The sequence below is a fragment of the Podarcis erhardii genome (assembly GCF_964252035.2).
Source record: "Podarcis erhardii genome assembly, chromosome: 8".
NCBI classification, from domain to species: Eukaryota; Metazoa; Chordata; class Lepidosauria; order Squamata; family Lacertidae; genus Podarcis; species Podarcis erhardii.
The window spans coordinates 66,130,150-66,148,963 of NC_138499.1; the positions used below are offsets into that span (position 1 = coordinate 66,130,150).

An 18,814-nucleotide genomic window follows, 5' to 3' on the forward strand; every position below is an offset into this window, starting at 1 on the left:
CCTGTAAATTGTCTTAATATAATGTAGCTTTACTTTTCCTCCTTTCACCAATTAACAGTCAGTTATTCCCAAATCCTTTATATCCTTCCTGCTAAAATCATATAATATTGTTCCAACATCCTTCTAACAGATATTAATTTTACAGTGTTTCTGTAAATAGTCTTTAAATTTCCTCCAATCTTCCTCCACCGACTCTTCTCCCTGGTCTCGGATTCTGCCAGTCATTTCCGCCAGTTCCATATAGTCCATCACCTTCATCTGCCATTCTTCCCGGGTGGGTAAATCTTGTGTCTTCCAATACTTTGCAATAAGTATTCTTGCTGCTGTTGTAGCATACATAAAGAAAGTTCTGTCCTTCTTTGGCACCAATTGGCTGACCATGCCCAGGAGAAAGGCCTCTGGTTTCTTCAGAAAGGTATATTTAAATACCTTTTTCATTTCATTATAGATCATCTCCCGGAAGGTCTTAATCCTTGGGCACATCCACCAAAGGTGAATGTACCTTCGGTCTCTTTACATTTCCAACATTTATTATCAGGCAGATGATAGATTTTTGCAAGCTTGATCCTAGAACTGCTAGATCCTAAAATTAAGAACTTATCAAGAATGTATAACTTGCTGTTGAAATGGAATACTCAGGATGAAACGGTGAAATCTGTTATGATTAAATGAGCACAAGACGTTGGACATAATATTATGATGGCTGACTGGGAACAGTTATGGACCACAGGTATGAAATTCACGGCATGTAATGCCTTAAGAGAGAATATAATGAAAATGATATACAGGTGGTACATGTACCATAATGAACAGTAGCCAGAGAAATAGATCTGTTAAAAGGCTTTCTCATGCTAAGAAGGATATTTGCAATTGCTGTGACGGTGCAACACTGCCATCTGTCGGCTAACACATATTTCTTTTTCTTTTTTTAAGTTAGACACAGATTCGCTCAAAATTAAAAGGTGTTCATAAAGATGAAAGCATATTTCTGAATTATTTAACGGTCAGTTTAAAAATCTGGACTTCATGAAAATTATTTGAATTGATTATAAACGCATGGACTCAGGAAGCGTTCCACAGGAACAAAGAAGGGAAAATTAGGGTTGTTCATGCATTACACTGACCACAGATACAAGCTGTCTCCATACTTGCATAAGTGTTTGTTTGAAAGTGTGTACACGTGTTGATCTGTACAGCTCAGCTGTTGTATACACAGACTGTACACTCATTGAACATTACATGTGAATTACTGGGCAAGTGTATAGCTCAGCTATTTTTGTACGTAGATTCTATATTCATCAGATGTAACAGATAAACACACCTGATGAGGATCCCATATACACAACATATTAGGGTGTGTCATTTTAGGGAAACTTAATTTTTGCACATTTCTTCAGGTAAGCTTAAAAATATGTTTTTGGGTGAGGAATTTAAAAACTGTTACTATTTTTGGGATTAGACATCATTTGGTAAATCTATGTTTGATTAAAAAGCACATAAACTGATCTTGGAAAAACAAATATTTTTACTTTTACTTTCTGAAAATGTCCAGTAATGCTAAATAATAAGAAGAAGAAGAAGAAGAAGAAGAAGAAGAAGAAGAAATAGTATTTAATATATAATATAACTGAAAGTACTTGGCGATCATTGTTAATGATTTCTATGCAGTTTTACTTGCCAAGCAAAACTAAATTTTATTAATTTAACCAAAAGTATCTTTTGAATTCCCAAGTCATTTTGCAAGTTTTTAGCACCCCTCATTTTTGGAATTTGAAAGCTGCAAAATTCAACATACCCTAACAACAAATGCAACCATGAACCATGAAGTTACTTCAGTTTAGGATCAGTTTATTATCTATGCTGTGGACAAGGCTGGTGTCCTAATGCAGATTGTTCTGCCATTCCTTTTATGGTACAGAAAAGCTCCAAATATCCAGGAACTTACCACAGAAAAGTAGTGTTATGGTCGATTTTTCAGGGCAGGAGCTCATCATGATAGCCCCTATAGCCACATGCCCAAGGAAGTGTAGCATTGAGCCACCATTTAGGTTCATGTACACACATCAAAAATTAGTACATAACTACCTATTATTATTATTATTATTATTATTATTATTATTATTATTATTATACTTCTTTATAATCTCAAAGCGGTTTACAACCTATATTGAAGCATCAGATAAAACAATCCAGAACAAAACATTTAGTATACATTCAGAGCAACATAAATAACAGGAAACTAAAATATTACCTTAAAGAGTTCAAAATAAAATATTACAAAAGAGGTCAACTACAGAATGCACATTTAGCGCAAACGTTAACAAACTAAATCACAAACATTTCAAAAGGAAACTTTACTAAAGTAAGTCAAATATAAAATACACATTTAAAACAGCATAATTAGCAAGAGAATAAAATTTTATCATAAGCCTAGAAGGTATCTGCTACTGCTACTGCAAATCCTGCCAATGGTGGTTCCTGGCAGGGGGTGGCTGTGGTCACTCAGGCTCAGTGACCTGGGTCTGCACTAAGAGACAGCCAAGAGTATGCCATTTATTAGGATCAGCATGGTTCTAAAGCTGTGCGGACTTCCCTGAAAGTAAGCTCCACTAAACTCTGTGGCACTCACATCTGCCTGCATAGGTTGAACCTGTAAAATACGCTGAGCTTTAACAAAAGATCTTAAGCCAGCTGAAATGCACCCTTTAGCTTTTAGTTAGAAATGCTAGCAATCTTGCAAAGACGTAAACCGCTAGCATGAAGTAGGAACCCTATCAAAGAAAAGGGAAAGAGTCTCCAGCCTCTGCTTGATTATTTTCCTTGTTCTCACTTCATTAGCTTGGCAGATCAAGGAGCCTTTTGCTCTGAAGGGAGTCTTGGAGCTTGACTCCCCACACTCCCCTTCCTTTATACCACTGGCTAAGACGCCTTTAGAAAAACAGTTTTGCACACAGGAATCTTGATACAGTGGAACCTCGGTTGTCAAACGTAATCCGTTTCGGAAGACCGTTCAACTTCCAGAACTTTAGACAGCTGAGGCGCAATGGATGGATGTCAATTTCAATGGAGAAAATTGAGAAACGCACCTCGGAAGCCGTTCAACTTCCAAGGTGTGTTCGAAAACAGAAGCAATTACCGTATTTTTCGCTCTATAAGACACACTTTTCCCCTCCTAAAAAGTAGACAGGAGGCTCTGCTCAGCACTCCCTTTAAAGAGCTGCACACAAACTCCGTGCGCTCTTTAAAGGGAGTGCTGCTCTTGGGGGAGCCTTCTGCCTTAGCCTCTCCCGGGCAGGGGGAGCCTTCATCCCGCTGCCTGGGAGAGGCTTCATGCGGCTTTCCCATAAGCCAGGACAGCAAGAGGCTATCCCAGAATCCAGATCCCTCTTGCTGTTCTGGCTTCTGGGATTCAGAATATTTTTTTTTCTTGTTTTCCTCCTCCAAAAACTAGGTGCGTCTTATAGAGCGAAAAATACGGCACTTCCGGGTTTTCGGTGTTCAAAAACTGAAAAGTTCGGCTTCCAGGACACTCGAAAACTGAGGTTCCACTGTATGTTGACTTGTAATAACTTGGTCAACTCTGAACTCTTACAGACTTCAAGGAAAATAGATTCTGGGATATGATTCAGCGAGTTGGCAGAAATCACTCCCGTGCATGAAGGGAGAAGCCACTTACGATCTGAGGTGCTGATATGAACTTGCATATGTAGCACCGAATTCACAGCTCTTAACTGAGGCGATGAGAGGGAAGGGGTTGCAGGATACACACGACCTTTCGAATGTCAGCGAGATAAAAAGTTAATGGTCACAGAAGGTCCAGACATTTATATTTACTCGCACGATACACTGTCTGGAAAAACAGTGGAAACAGCTTTTTTAATAACCCAGCTCTCTCAGACAACGTAACTGCAACTTATGAAAGTAAGCTTCTCTTCTGAAAAGAATCAGGGCAAATTCTGGACACATTTCTCTCGCCTGCTCATGCATTTGGTTACAGGCAGCCAACGCTAAGTTTAAGGATTGCATCCATAAATAGCTTGTGGTGAAATGGAGAATAAATATGTGGTGTGGGGTTTTTTTTTTAAGAAGAAGCCTGGGTTATTCATTCATCTTAAAGCAATAATACAGAAAAAAAGTAAAATGTGAAGGAATTGTATTTGCTGGGCAAGAGCTGGCAAATTCCTAATCATATTCCTTAAAATAAAATAAAAACACCTCTCACCATATCCATGGAAATAAATTCAGCTCAATTAAAGCAGGACTTGCTTCCAAGTAGGAGTTGCCAGCTGACCCCAAAGCCCTGGCCTGCTGCTCTGTATTTTAACATCAGCTTGATCCACAATTATTATTAATTTTTGTAGTATGAGCATAGGCGTTATCACCTGCTAACAAGGCAGTGCATACTTTTATTCAAAACAGGAGCAACGTCCAGAAAAAATGTTGGCAATCCTAACTTCCAAACACTTCTTTATCGCCCAATCCTATGCATGTTTACTTGATAAACCCCAGTGGTACAAATGAAATTCATCCCCAAGCAAGTCTCATTGAACTCAGTTGCACTTCCTTCCGAATAAAAATGTTTAGGACTGGGATATAAACTAAAGAAGCATCCGTGGACAGCTCTTTCCCATACTCTTTATTTCCTGTTGCTTGGGGAATGTGCCAAGCTATTTTTATGTTTGTGTACGTATTCCTTTTGATAGCAACACACCAGCTAGGACTGTGTGATCCTATAGACTAATGGTTGCTTCATCTGAGTAATCCAAAGGCCCCAAACGCTCAAAAGTTCACCTTAGCAATCTCGCATTTCAGCTATGCTTTAAAAGTGATGTCAGGAACCATAAACACCAATGTAAGCTGCAAGCAAGATGTTATAAACTCGGGTCTTCAAAGTGGATCTGTGGATTCATCAAGCTGAAATCAGAGGCTGGGACCTCAAAAGAGCATTTCTGCCAGAGGCTAAGTGACTGAAGAGCTTCCTTAGCCCCCCCCCCAAAAAAATACAGATATCTGATGACGTGAGCATATATGAAGCCAGTTACTCAACAGTTTGACATCATTGGGGGGGGGGGGTGAGGTAAAGGCAGACGACAGCTATTACACTGAATTACGTTCCTGTTTACTTTCGCTGTCTTTGGGATCTTTTTTCTGTCATCATGTGGAGCTGTTGTTGTTCCATGTTAGTAGTCGTCCTTCATTTCCTAAGGGGACAACAGGCAGAGTTGCTGTCGCCGCTTACTTACTGCCATCTGTGCAGATCCTCCCAGAGCAGTGATCCCTACAGTTTGACCTTTGGAAAGAAGCCAATGTCCACCCGCTGGGCCTCTTGCTGGGTTTTGACGCTGACTCTCCTTGCCTTTAAACAGCTACAACTTGAGATTCTCAGATTTGACCTGGGAGGGGGGGAGTTTCATGTATGGACAGATTTTCTTGGAACCTAGTTGGTGGGAAATGCTGTGCCAGTGAGCAGAGGGATCATTTTCTTGCAATTGCATTCAGATCCTGCAACTGCCACCTCCTTAGAAGGTGTTGTTGAGAGTCAATGATGGCTCAAACCCAACGGTCCTCAAAAGCACTCATTCGCTCGCCACTGGCAAGTGGATTTTCTAACATAGTGAGGACAGGGTCAAGAAAAGCCCACATCCTTCTGAGAGACACTCAGAAATTAGTAAAACTTCTCACTGCTTTCTGGCAGTCTCCAAGTCTCACTGTAACAGGCATGAGTCTTCATCCAGTTCAGTGATGGCAAGAAGGACAGGATAATTTCAACCCAGTAGAAGAAGAAGAAGAAGAAGAAGAAGAGTTTGGATTTGATATCCTGCCTTTCACTCCCTTTAAGGAGTCTCAAAGCGGCTAACATTCTCCTTTCCCTTCCTCCCCCACAACAAACACTCTGTGGGGTGAGTGGGGCTGAGAGACTTCAGAGAAGTGTGACTGGCCCAAGGTCACCCAGCAGCTGCATGTGGAGGAGCGGAGACACGAACCCGGTTCCCCAGATTACGTGACTACTGCTCTTAACCACTACACCACACTGGCTCTCACACAGTAATCCTGGGACTTGAGGTACCAACTCACATCCAAGTAGAATCCGCTCTTCCTTCTGCTGGAGGTGATGTGCAAGTCATTTGCTAACTTTTCATTGGAGTTTGTTGAGGAGGGTTTTTGGCAGGGGTGGAGTTGCAGTTGTTGCTTTTCTTAAATCGCCAGATCTGTTGGCAGATCAACCATGGGATAACCTTTGCAACACTCATGAAATGTCATTAGAAACCATGAGATTAAAGAAACTTATTTCTGAGTCATTAGAAAAGGGCTGGGGATGCTGTGGCCCTTGAGATGTTGTTTGACTCCAGCTCCCATCATCCCCAGCCAGAATGGCCAATGGACAGGTTTGCCATCTCTTGCTTCACCACATCTTTCTATCATGTTGATTAGCTTCGCTTTGCGGCTATAAGGACAAATACGGTATTTTTCGCCCTATAGGACGCACCGGCCCATAGGACGCACCTAGTTTTTTGGGGGGGAATCAAGGAAAAAAATTTATTCCCCCCCCCCCAGCCATCCCCAAGCTCCGTCTCCCTCTTCTGCCTTCAGGGACAGCCTCTCTAGCCTCCGTGGGGCAGCGGCTTGCCCCGCTGTCCCCCGAGCTTGTGGGGCTGGCGATGGGGAGAAGCAAGCTTGCTTCTCCCCCCCCCCCCCGGCCAGCCTCCAGATCAGGTCGGGGAATAGCGGGGTGGCGGCGCTGCGCCTCCCCGCTGTCCCCCGAGGTTGTGGGCTGCTGGCTGCTGCCCACAAGCCTTGCGAGCCCGCGGGACCTCCCGCCGGGCTTGCAAGGCTTGCGGATAGCTTCCTGAAGCCTGGAGAGCGAGAGGGGTCGGTGCGCACCAACCCCTCTCACTCTCCAGGCTTCAGCGAAAGCCTGCACTCGCCCCATAGGACGCACACACATTTCACCTTCATTTTGGGAGGGGAAAAAGTGCGTCTTATAGGGCGAAAAATACGGTAGCTATCTGTATTTAATTACAAAAAAACTTGAAACTATGGTTTCCACAAGTCTTTCTCACTTTATGATTTTCACCACAACATGTGCATAATGTGCAACATGTAGATAATGGTTGACCCAGCCTTTTACCTCTGGCGTGGCGTGAAATGCAGAATAAATTCTGAAGTGGCTGTATTTGTCAGTTCTGTTTGTTGGGGTCAGTTGAGTTGCCAAGGACAAGTGGAGAGCCCCCTGAAACCTCAGCTGCAACCTGCTCTGCAATTGGCAATGCGAGAGGAGGACAAAGACTGACTGTACAGAAAAAGAACCTGATGTTCATGGGCTCTCGAGGTCAATGCTCCCAAGCCTTTGACTGCCCTTTGCAACACCATTGAGCAAACAGACTCTGAGAGCAACAGCATGTTTTCCTCTCCCTCTCCCTTGAAGAGGCATTTGATAGCAAACTTAGCAGCTTGGGTTGAATCGCCGGTGAGGCCAGCTGCTTGTAAGCATTTGGTGTGTGCATCTGGCAGGTGGGTGGTGGGCAGTTTCTCCCTGCAAACTGAAGACTTCCAATTTCCGTTTTGAGCATCTGATTTGTTTCAAGGTGGTTTGAGCCGTGTGGGTTGTTTACTCCACTGCTGGCAGCAGCACATTGACAGGGTAGCACCCATTCCATCAGAACCAGAAGAAAATGAGAATAGGAAGACAATTTGGAAAGTATTCATAAAAGCAGCAAATCGTATGCATTTTGAGCTGAAACAAGCTCTCCAGCAGCGAGCATTGAGTATTAAACAGAAGCTTCTTTCAAACTAAATGATTCGTTCTACCTTGAAATATGCTAGGTTTCTCACTTTACAATTAAATTCAATTTTATTTTATTTTTGCATTTATTGTTCACTTCCTGTGGTCTCATTGGGTGTAAAATAACCATTTGGAAGCAAAGTCCTTGCCTGAAAATGACCCTTAAACTAGACTGGGGCACTTAAGGTGTGACAATGGTGAAAGCAAATTTGCAGTTGCAATGCACGCTGCCCATTTTGGGCACAATTGTTCCACTCTGGGGGTTTTTACGTTTTGATGGGCAGGAACTGTTCGTTACCTCCATCACTTCCACTTAGAGCACCTACTTTCATGCTTCCTCCTAGTCAATTTTTCCTTAGAGGAGACACTATTTGTGTGGCTTAGGAAGACTTTCCTTGAGTGCAAATTACCTTAATAACATTTAAAAAAAAAAAAAATCCAGCTTGCCAAAACATAATGTCTTTTCTACATCAGAAAGTAAATAAAATTAGGTCATTTGAAAAATTGAAAAGACAGTTGTGTAGCAAAAGAACTGCAATGAAACACAGCATTAGCTTTTTTAAGACTGGTGTCATAAACTGATGAGAATACAGGTGGTTTCTGGTTTCTAAATTGCTTTTACGTGGCTGCCATTTGAGGTTAAACAGAAATGTTATGGGTAAGAAGTGTAACTGTGTGCACATCTCTGCAGATAACCATTCAGCAATGTAGCATAGAAATTGATGAGGGGTTGGCTGAACATGTAAGACAAATGTTTTGTTTGAGGTAGTAACAGGTGGCACTGTTTTGTAGCGTTATTCCTCTCTGTGGTGCTGCACTGGATAGTTCAGTTGGCTGGAGCGTGGTGCTGATAACACCAAGGTTGCAGGTTCGATCCCAGTATGGGAGAGCTGCATATTCCTGCATTGCAGAGGGTTCAACTAGATGCTCCTCAGAGACCCTTCCAACTCCAGAATTCTATGTTTAACCAGGTTGCAGTCATCAACTGATGAGCAATATATATGTGAATCAGCCTAAATATTTCAGGGCCAACTCGATGAGGCAACAGGGTAGAGTGATCCGTTTCGGCATGCTGGGAGTGAGAGATCAAATAGATGAAGCCAGGAATTTGGTGTTTGAATGCTGCAGAGTGAGCCCTAGTGATAGGGCAGGGGGAGCATTTGGGCTCCACTTAAGGCAGTAGAATATCTTAATCTGGGTCAAAGGGCCACAAAACAGAGTACTACAGTAATAAATGATCTGTATAAACCATTGTAGGCCCATATTTCTAACATTATACAACTGCAGATTGGTTCCACACTGCCAGCTCCAAACCCTGAGGGCACTTGATTAAATTGGTGGTTGAAACATTCCATCCAGGAGTTTGACAAGCCTTATCAGGAACCTCAGCTGGTTCCTTGAGCCACCTCCTCTCTGATTCCATTTTGCCATGGCTGTTAGCATTGTAATATAGAAGCCAGAGAGGAAGAACACTCCAAATATTCAAAAAATTGGCCCTAGAGAAGCCATAAATTAACTTGCAAGGAAATACGACAAAGGGAGTGAAAACCAATAAAAGAGTAGCACAGGAACAAAGCCATTGACTGACTTTGAATGGTTGCCAAAGAGAAGTTCTGTACTTTTTAAAATGGCATCAATCGGGACAAAGCTCAGGGTCCACCATGAATTGCCTGGTTCTCTGTAGCAATCAAAGCACAAACCTGCAACAAACACATTTCTGTATCATTATATGCCTGTGGACATTTCATAGAAACAAATCTGAAACTGGGGTTGTTGTTGTTTTTACAACTGCTCATTCAATCAGATGGTCCGGATTATACTTCAGAATTATTTTGGACCTCCCTTCTCTTGGAATAAAATTAGCTATGCGTCCCATTATGCTCACAAATCATGTTTGCATAAGCCTGCATAAATGTTTTGGGTTATTAGTTAGAAGCGACAGCCTCATTTTGCAAATAACAAAATTTGCAGGATTTTGGAGAGGGGTATTAGGATGATAGAGGAATTCTGGAGAGGGAGTTTAGGGAGGATAAAGGCATCAAGTTTGGCTCGCTCTAATTAGGCCAAAATCAGTAAACCAGAAATTCAGCAGTTGCTGTGCTTGGATCTGCCAAGTCCCAGCTTCTGCCAATGTTAAATGTTGGAACAACTTTTCATCATGTTTTCATTTCAATCGGCATGGAGGAGGGGAGTTCATAAAATTGACACCGAAAAATATAGGAGGGATGGACTCAGGCAACTAAATACATTAAGCACTCTGATCCTAGAGAAGCAGCAGTCAGCTCTCCAGCGGCTATGATCTTGAAGACTTTCCCCCCATTTTTGGTTTTTCCATTTGTTTCTATGGAAACGCTGAGAGGGAAGAGACGTCCTGCCAGGAAAAGTAAAGTTGGAACCCTTGTAAAAATACAAAAAACATCCTCTTGCTAGGGAAGCAGAAATTAGCATTTGCCATTCTCCTTGCCAACAACACCTACAAGAGTTGGGGTCCAAAAGGCCTGCGGGGATTCCTGTCCCCCATTAGTAAAGTGCTGTGAACACAAAGACAAGAGACCTGCCAAACTCTTCTCTTTAAAAGGAAGCAGGCCATTTAGGGCCGATTTAAACTCTCATCAGAATCCAGTGGTAAAAGCTTTTCCTGGACCGTGTTCTTTTAGGTTGCAATGGGCAAATGCCTGTTTGACTGCTCCCCTATGCTTGTATATTTATTGTTTAAATTTATATCCTGCCTTTCCACGTCTCCAAGGCAGCTAACGGCATTGAATGCAACACAAATCCGAATCAGTATATAGGGCAAACAAGTTAAAAAACAAAACCAAAAAGAGTTCAGTTCCATGTAATTGTCTAAATAAAAAGGTGTCCACCTGTTGCCAGAAGACCATCAGAGAGTGGGGCTAAACAGGGCCTCTTAGGAAGGGAGTACCAGAGCTCGAGCAAAGCCACCCAAATGACTCTGCCAGTCACACTTAAAATGTTGCTGGAACCGAGGGAAAGGTGCCCTCCAAAGACCTTAAAATACAGGCACGGTTTGTATGCAAGGAGACAAAAACTAGCAGACAATGGAGAAAGCTGATCTGAACTCATCTCCATGACATGCTAGCTTTCTGTTTGCAGAGAGGACTCTTCTCCCTCTCCCCCACCGCCACACACCTTGTCCTGCTTGGATATTGGGTATCATTCATCCACCACCTACAGCTCCTAATTCTACAGTCCATCTGTATAAAACTCTTTTACCATCTGATTCTGTTAACTGTGTAAAGCCATTTTTTGTGCAAATCTTGCTCGGTTACTATTATTCACCATTTTTATTTACTAAAAGAATTGCATGTGAATGTACACTTCCATAGTCATCATCCCGTTAGGGGGAAATGTGTTTATATGCAACTTGCATAGATCTTAAGACAACAAATTACAAGCTCCATTCTGAATAACAGAATGGGGCTGAATAAATGAATTGGGGGGACCATGTGCATGATCACTTATGCCATTGAGAGAACTGAGAGCACTTTCTGCTACATTTACATTGGAAAGCTTTGTAGTAAAGTAAATTGTAAAAGGTGCTGGGCTGACATTGGATGAAAATCCTCTCTCCACAGCTGTCAGCAAAAAGAATGATTACATTTGGTCACACCCTTCCCTGGCTGAATACACAGCTGATCAGCTGAGCTGGGTTTTATTTGGTTTATTATTCTTACAAATTCAACAGTTACCTGAACATCTGATCTATTGGCTCTCCATTCTGGCAGTGCACTTGGGAGAGAATGTAGTGTTCCCTTGCCTACGTTGGGCAATCCAGCATTCCTGCTTTTGGCTAGCTGCACAAAACCCCCAGCATAAACAAAGAAAATGGTTAACAAGCACAGGTAGTGAATGCCTCCGCTTTTTCTGGGTCCTCTAGAGGCTTGCCAGTACAGATGTACATGCAGCTGGCCTTACCTGCTATGTTCAAAAGATTATGCTCTGCAAATATTAGACGAGAAGCAGATTCAGGTGTTTGCCTGTGTTTTCGTGAGCAGTCAGCTCAGTTTATGAGACCCTTACTTTTTGCTCCGCTTCTGTGTGTGAGGCTCTTCCCACATGCAGCAGAATGTGGCAATGTAATGCACTGCACAACAGGCTGCAGTTGTGTGTTTTGCTGCTGCTCAGTGGGGAAAGTTCCCTGCAGGTTTTGCTTTATTTGTTCTTTGAAACAGGGGTGGAGAGCCTCTGGCCCACCAGGCTCTCATATCCTGCCCCTAGCCCTCCCTCCTAAGAGAGGATGTGGCTAGAAAAATCACCTGTGGTGTGCCTGTTTTCTCTCTTTTAAAAAAAAGAAACCTCAGCTGTCAGTCAAGTACATGGAAGATGGCATTTTCTCATACCACACTATCTGCAGTCTAAAGTGGCATCGTCTACTTAGAGGAATATTGTCAGGAGCAGGTCAGTGATAAATCACATGGTGTCTGAAGTTAACTCTTTATTCAAGGAAGCAAGGTCAGCTCAGGAGGCCACGCCTAGTGAGCGTAGCAACTCATCCCAGCAGGTCTTGCCCCAAGGAGGCAGTTGCGAGGACTGAAGGTCCCCACCACTCTCGAAAACTCCTCCTTCCCCGGGTCCTTCCACAGGAACCTGAGGCTCCTTCGTCTTTCCTCTCTTTGCTCCACCCTCTTCATTCCTCTTTGTGTTGGGAGGAGCTGGTCACAGCAGGAGGAGGAGACCCCTGACCAGCCTGACTCATCTCTGCCTCTTGGCCCACCTCCTCCCCAGCCTCCTCTTCTGCCTCTGGTTCTGGACTGCTCTCTGCCACAGACTCCTCCTGCTTGCTAAACCCTGTTACCGCTTTGGCTTCTGACATCTCCCCCTCCCAGTCTTCTCTCTCTGACCACTCATTGTCGTCCCACCACCAAACCCTGGGCTAGGAGCCTTTTTCCATTGGACGTTCAGCTGGTGCCTCCAGCCACTTCTCAGTATCCAGCCACTTCATGATAAATATGCATTCAGAACTCTGACCCCCCCTTTTTAAAAGAGAACTTGAGATTTGTGAAAGTTTATTTTTGCATTTATATCCCACTTTTTTCTCCAAGGAGCTCAAGGTGATCTACATGGCTCTCTCCCTCCCCAATTAAACCCCCACAACTCTGTGATGTAGGTTGGGTTGAGAGATACTGGCCAGCCCAAGGTCACCCAATGAGCTTTATGGCGGGGGGGGGGGCGGGATTTGAACCCTGGCCTCAGGTCTCAGTATCCTCGTCCTTCTCCACTGCTCCTCTAAGCAATACAGACGACAGCAGTCAGAAGAACTACTATAGCAGTTATTTTAAGTAATAGCACTGCACTAAAGTCATTGAGAAAGTGGCAAGGAACCGCGGGAAAATGCAGCACAGGAGAACTTTGGATTCTTCTTATGAAGAGAACAATTAAACAATGCAGCTTAACAGTACAGTTGTAACTCGGAAGTCAAACAGAATCCGTTCTGGAAGTCTGTTCGACTTCCAAAACGTTCAGAAACCAAGGCATGGCTTCCTATTGGCTGCAGGAAGCTCGTGCAGCCAATTGGAAGCTATGTCAGATGTTTGGGTTCTAAGGAAAGTTCACAAACTGGAACAGTCACTTCTGGGTTTGCGGCATTCGGGAGCCAAAACGTTAGACTCGCAAGGTGTTTCAGAACCAAGATACGGCTGTATTTGAAATGGTATGAGGCACTTGCTGCCATGAGACCAAAAAAGAGAGACTTTGATAAGGATGCAGCAGAAGCACAAATAGATGCTGAAGAACTCACAATATAATTCAAGTGGAGGTGGCTTTTTCTTTAAGAATCAGCACTGAGCTGCAGGCCTTGATCTCTCATTCTGAATAATTACTGTGTTTTTAAAGAGCCAAATCTTTGCCACATTTATTTTTAAAAATACAGTGCATTAGCGGAGTGTAATAATTTCGCTGCAGAAATAATTACTAGCTATTATGGTATTGTTTGACAGATGCTGCATTCAATTTAAATACAAGTATCTAGGATTTGACAATCAATTTCTTGTTATGAAGCTAAATGACTTCTGCATAGGCATGTTAGCAACAAACATTATTTTTTTGCCTACTGGTGTAATTCATAGGCTGCTGTTGACATTTCTGGGTACTAAAGGAGCAGAATGCTTCCTTGAGGAGAAAACCAGTCTTGCCTTAACAATGGGCCGTAACTCTTCCCTCGTGATAAATAGCCCAGTCCAAAACCCAATCGTTTTATTGTGCATCTTGGGCCAGGTCAGTCACTCTGCAAAAATAGGATTCCCAAGGAGACAGCCCTGTTGAAAAGATGCCTCATAAAAGCCACTAGACTTTGAAAAACTAGCTCGTGGTTGATTTGTGTTAGTATCCTTCTTCAGGCATTCTTCTTCAGCGCTGAGACATCAAGGGAGGGTGAGCTGTGGGGATGAGCGAGCCAGCTCTGTGTCCTTGTCCCTCCCCATCCTCCTTGACCTCAGCAAGTTGGAGGATTAAACTCCTGAAGGAAGAAAGAGACTCCCGTAGATGAAGGCTCCCTGCAATTCTTAGAACCCAAGTTTTCCAGGGTTCTACAGCACAGGGAACCTCCAGCAGTACAGGTGGCTCCCCTAACAAGTTCATCCCCCAATTCAAAGCAAGTAATAGAAATGTGACAAAGGGGGGAAGCTAGCACCGTGCCCCCCTTGTGTGTTTTAACACCTAAGATTGCCTGAATGTGTTATTTTGGGGGTGGGGAGTTGTGTAGTCATATTTATATATTCGAAATTTTGTGCAAGGGCTTTGAAGTGGAGGGGAAGCGTTGACCTGTGTGAGCTGAGCATGTGAGCTAAGCAATGAGCAGGAAAGTATGAAGGGAGCTTGTAAGTTTAGCAGAATCCTTGCATTTTCAGAGTTCTAAGCACAAGGCAGCAAGCACTAAATTCACGTCCAAACCCCCCTTCTACATTTCTGCTCAATGTAGGATGGTTGGGGATGAAGATAATGAGCCAGAAGGCACAGCACCCCATCTTCGGTTTAAGCTCCCCTGTATTCTTTTGAACATGTGAACAGGGGCTCTGTTTGCATATTAATGTGTAAAACATACACAACATTAATTGCTCTGCTGGTGTGATAGTGACGAGGGTTGTTACTAGAAAAGCCCCTCAACAATGAAGTATACAAGGAAGTCTCTCTTTTTCTGCCTAACCTATTTTACCGAGTTGTGATGCCAAAACATAACAGGGAAGCAGCTAAACATCAGTAAACATTAAGTATGATTTGTGCTTTTGCTAGGCTGTTTTAGACTAAACACAACACAGATGATCATCTTGTGCTTACTCTTTGTGCTTCCATCATTCCCTTCTTGTAAGAAAAACTGTGTGGGGAAAGTTACAGTGCTTGTTTTATTTTATTTTTAGGTCACCATTGGTCAACTTTATTCAACGGAGAAGTTAATTATCGAATGCCCACAGAACGTCTGATAGTGGATGAACTCTTCTTTGCCTGTAGGAGTGGCGGATCAGCCTCAGTATTCTGGAACACGCACAGATTTTTACTTGAACATATTGTATTCTCTATGTATATTTGAGCTGTCTTGTTTCTCCACGTTGTTCACTAAGTCTTAACATAAGCTGTCCAGAATTTTTCATAGTGTGCTTTCAATATGCCAGTAAGATGATAACGATGTGTTGCCATGTCTGAGTGTCACTATTTGCTTATATCAAGTTCTCTTGCCAATAAAATTCCATAAACTGAGGTTTGCTTGCTTCTGCTACTCAAGTTAATGTCTTTTCACCTAGCTCAGAAACTGGTAAATGAATATTTATGGCAACTTGGGGAATTCAGTGTGGAATTTGTGACAATCTCAAAACCAGGTGTGGGAACTTGAGACCCTCCTCGTGTTGCTGAACTACAACTCCCCAAATCTCTGGCCATTGGCCATGCTTGCCAGAGCTGAGGGCAGCTGTCCTTCAGCAACATCTGGAATGCCAAAGGTGTTCCCCACTCCTGTTCCAAACCATTTCAAGAGACCTTATTTCAGAGAATGCAGTTAAGACTGCAGTCCTAGATCAATTTTTACTAAGTTCATGCACTGCAGGCAGTTTGAACTTTAGCTTCCGCTCCAGTACAAACCGAATTTCCCTAAGTATAGGGACCCATAGTTTTGTTGAACACTGCTTAAGCATTTCAAAATTCCATGGGGACTTACATCTACTTAAACATGTTATCTGAAGAGCTATGAAATTTACAACTTAAAAGGATTGATTTCTGGCACATGAGCAATGGAGTGCTGTGTTTTCCAGAGGCTACAAATATACAGGTATTCACTTGGTATGCCATATCACAGCAGTGGCAAGGGCAGTTTGGCCCACAAGGCTCCCCCTCCCAAGCTGCACCAGGTCAACAATGGGGCAGGTAAACATGCCCTGCCAAAAGTGTAGTTTGTAGGCACCATAGGTCAGCAGATCACCGATACTTGCAAATTCCTGCGCCTTTGTTCTGTTTGATTTCAAACTACACACATAAAAGAAAACACTTCCCTCGACATCAGGGTGATGCCCGATGAATTGACAGGTGGGTCCTATGCACACAATCCCTGCCACGGCAGCTGTGTGGCATTCTCATACAAAACTGAACATGTACAGTGCCAAAAGAAAATAGTGAAACCAGCATGAAAACAGTGATGAGGCAGAGGCCTGGCCAATGGGATACAGCCCACATATTACCTAGTGTTTTAAAAAAAATCAAACCTAAAGGTACATCTAGCCTTAACAGTATGCCTCCCAATAGTTAAGCCAGTGCTTCTGAGAAGGTTACAAGCATGGTGAGGATAACCATTTGGTTGTCACCTTGTGAACTCCGTGACCATAGACTTAAAAAAAAAATCGGACACCATTGGACCTTGTGAAAATATACTGTGTGTTATGCATTATAAGTAGCGCTCTCACTTCAGCTAGGGATCTAGATGCTGCACAAGATTATGAAACAACCACTAGTAGCAAGTTTGACTATAGCACCGCATTCAGCCTTTACTCTTCGGTAAAGCATTCAAGTGCATTGTTTTTAATCAATGCTTCCCCCTCCTTCCCCAAGCTCTTGGATCATCATACTAGTTGACACCAGAAATTTGGTTTCTTTATAGACATATAAGGAAGAGATTTCCCCCCCCCCAGCCCCCTGTTTACAGCAACAAGAAATGTTCCAGTTTCTGCATCAATTGATAAGCACTGTACAAAGGTAGTGGCGAGGGGATGGGAGAAGGGAAGGAGTTGCTTCGAACATATTGCTGATCCCATCAGCCTCCTTATCGAGTCCGAATCTCTGCTGAAATGTCAGGCACCAAAATTAGGCTATTTGCTATTTCAAAGGTCAAAAGAATGCAACAATTTTCTGAAACTTACAAAAACATCCAGGCTTTTTACTAGCAAACATGATTAACAATCTGCTACATCTGTAGACACCAGATTGCTCCCATGCGCTTGAGAGTCCAATCAAAAAAAGGCATGGAGAGCCTTTAAGAAAGCAGGTTAAACCTCATAGGCCATGTCCACAATTGCTAGATTTAAGGGAATGTTCCAAAGAATTTGATTCACCAACCGTGCTTCGCACAATACTCAGGGCTAAGTAAACCTGGGTGTATACTGCACTTGGCGTGCATTCATGGCCACCAAGCAGCATTCAGTAGGTTTAGTCTCGTGTCATACAGACCTATACTAATTACACAGGCTTGAGTTCCTACAGCGTGGCTACCAGCATTCAGCCGGACGGATCTCGTGACACAGAATTAGCCATGCTTCTAAAGGAATTACAGTAAACAAAGGCTTCTTAACTATTGCACCTAAGCAGTTCCACCTTACAAGTTACATGACTCCTCTACAAAGCAGGCATCGCAGAACCCCCTCCAGACAAGCGTGATTGCAGTTTCCAGGCAGGCACACGTAGGGCAGCTTAGGGAAGTGTGACAAAGCCAGCTCGTATATTATTGTGTCTACCGTTCATCAGACAGAATGGATTTACCTGAAGAAAGTGATGTTCTGCAAGTTAATGGTATCCTAGAAGCCTTCATTGAAGGCTGCAGGGCTGTCTTAAGCATATGCGGTGCCGGGGTGCAAAGATCTGCCCGACGCGCCCCCCCCCAGATTGCCCAGTCCGAGGCGCGCAGGAGAGCTGAGCCAGTCGGCCGCCTCAGTGCCTTGCTGGCCCCCGAACTCGCAGCACAGAGCCACCCACAGCAGAAGAGCCCACCAGAGCGCTCTGACCAATGGGCGAGCTCTTCCCCGGACTCAATTATCGGCCTGGCGCCCCTGAGAGCCCAGCACCCGGGTGCCCCGCACCCCTAGCACCTATGGGCAAGACGGCCCTGGAAGGCTGATATCCAAAGGCAACCACCAATAGTTTGCTTGTATGAGTAGTGTGATCAATGGTTTAAATCAACTTAACATCATTCCTACATGCTTACTTGGGCAGATGGAGATTCTATATAAGCCAGAAGACCCCAAGTTCCACCCCAAACTAAGATGTTTAGCATGCATTTTTATTTCTCTTCCTTCTTACCATATGCTGCTGACATTGTGATAATGGCGAGTGGCACAGAAAGCCACACCAGAAACGCATAAAAACCCATAAGTCAATTTACACAGTCTTAACTAAATTCAGCAGTTTTGCCTGTCACTTTCATACACATGGCCAAGATCAGATTACAGTTGATGGGCAAATTGCACTCAACCTTAAGCATTGTAAAATAAACAATCTAGTTGTTTAAAATAGAAGCAACCCTGCATCTAAAGGCGAACACTAAAGCTAATTTATAATGCTTTTCACTTGCCTCTTCATTCCTACTGCTATCACCATTTTCAGCTTAACCTCTACTTAGACATGATACCATGACAGAAAATGTCAATACAGCATTAATAGTTTCTGGGTAAACGCCTGGCATGTCTCTATAGTTTTGCATTTTCTTTTGTTTTTGATAAATGAAAGCACTTCCCTGAAGGCACTTTTAGCTTCAGGACATCTGCAGGACAGACACTTATATGGTGCCTCTTACTTCAAATAAGATTTTAACCAGCTGCAGTA

The 18,814-nt window shown here is 43.2% G+C and overlaps 1 protein-coding gene across 1 annotated transcript in view; it reads left to right on the forward strand.

Annotated features, from left to right (window-relative positions):
• LYRM4 (LYR motif containing 4) overlaps window positions 1-15,493 on the forward strand; it is a 62,260-nt gene extending 46,767 nt beyond the window's left edge. The window contains exon 3 of the mRNA XM_081873192.1: window positions 15,157-15,493. Coding sequence (XP_081729318.1) covers window positions 15,157-15,219 — 63 coding nt within the window. The 3' untranslated portion in view covers window positions 15,220-15,493. The remainder of the gene's footprint in view (window positions 1-15,156) is intronic.
• The last annotated feature ends 3,321 nt before the right edge of the window (window positions 15,494-18,814 follow it).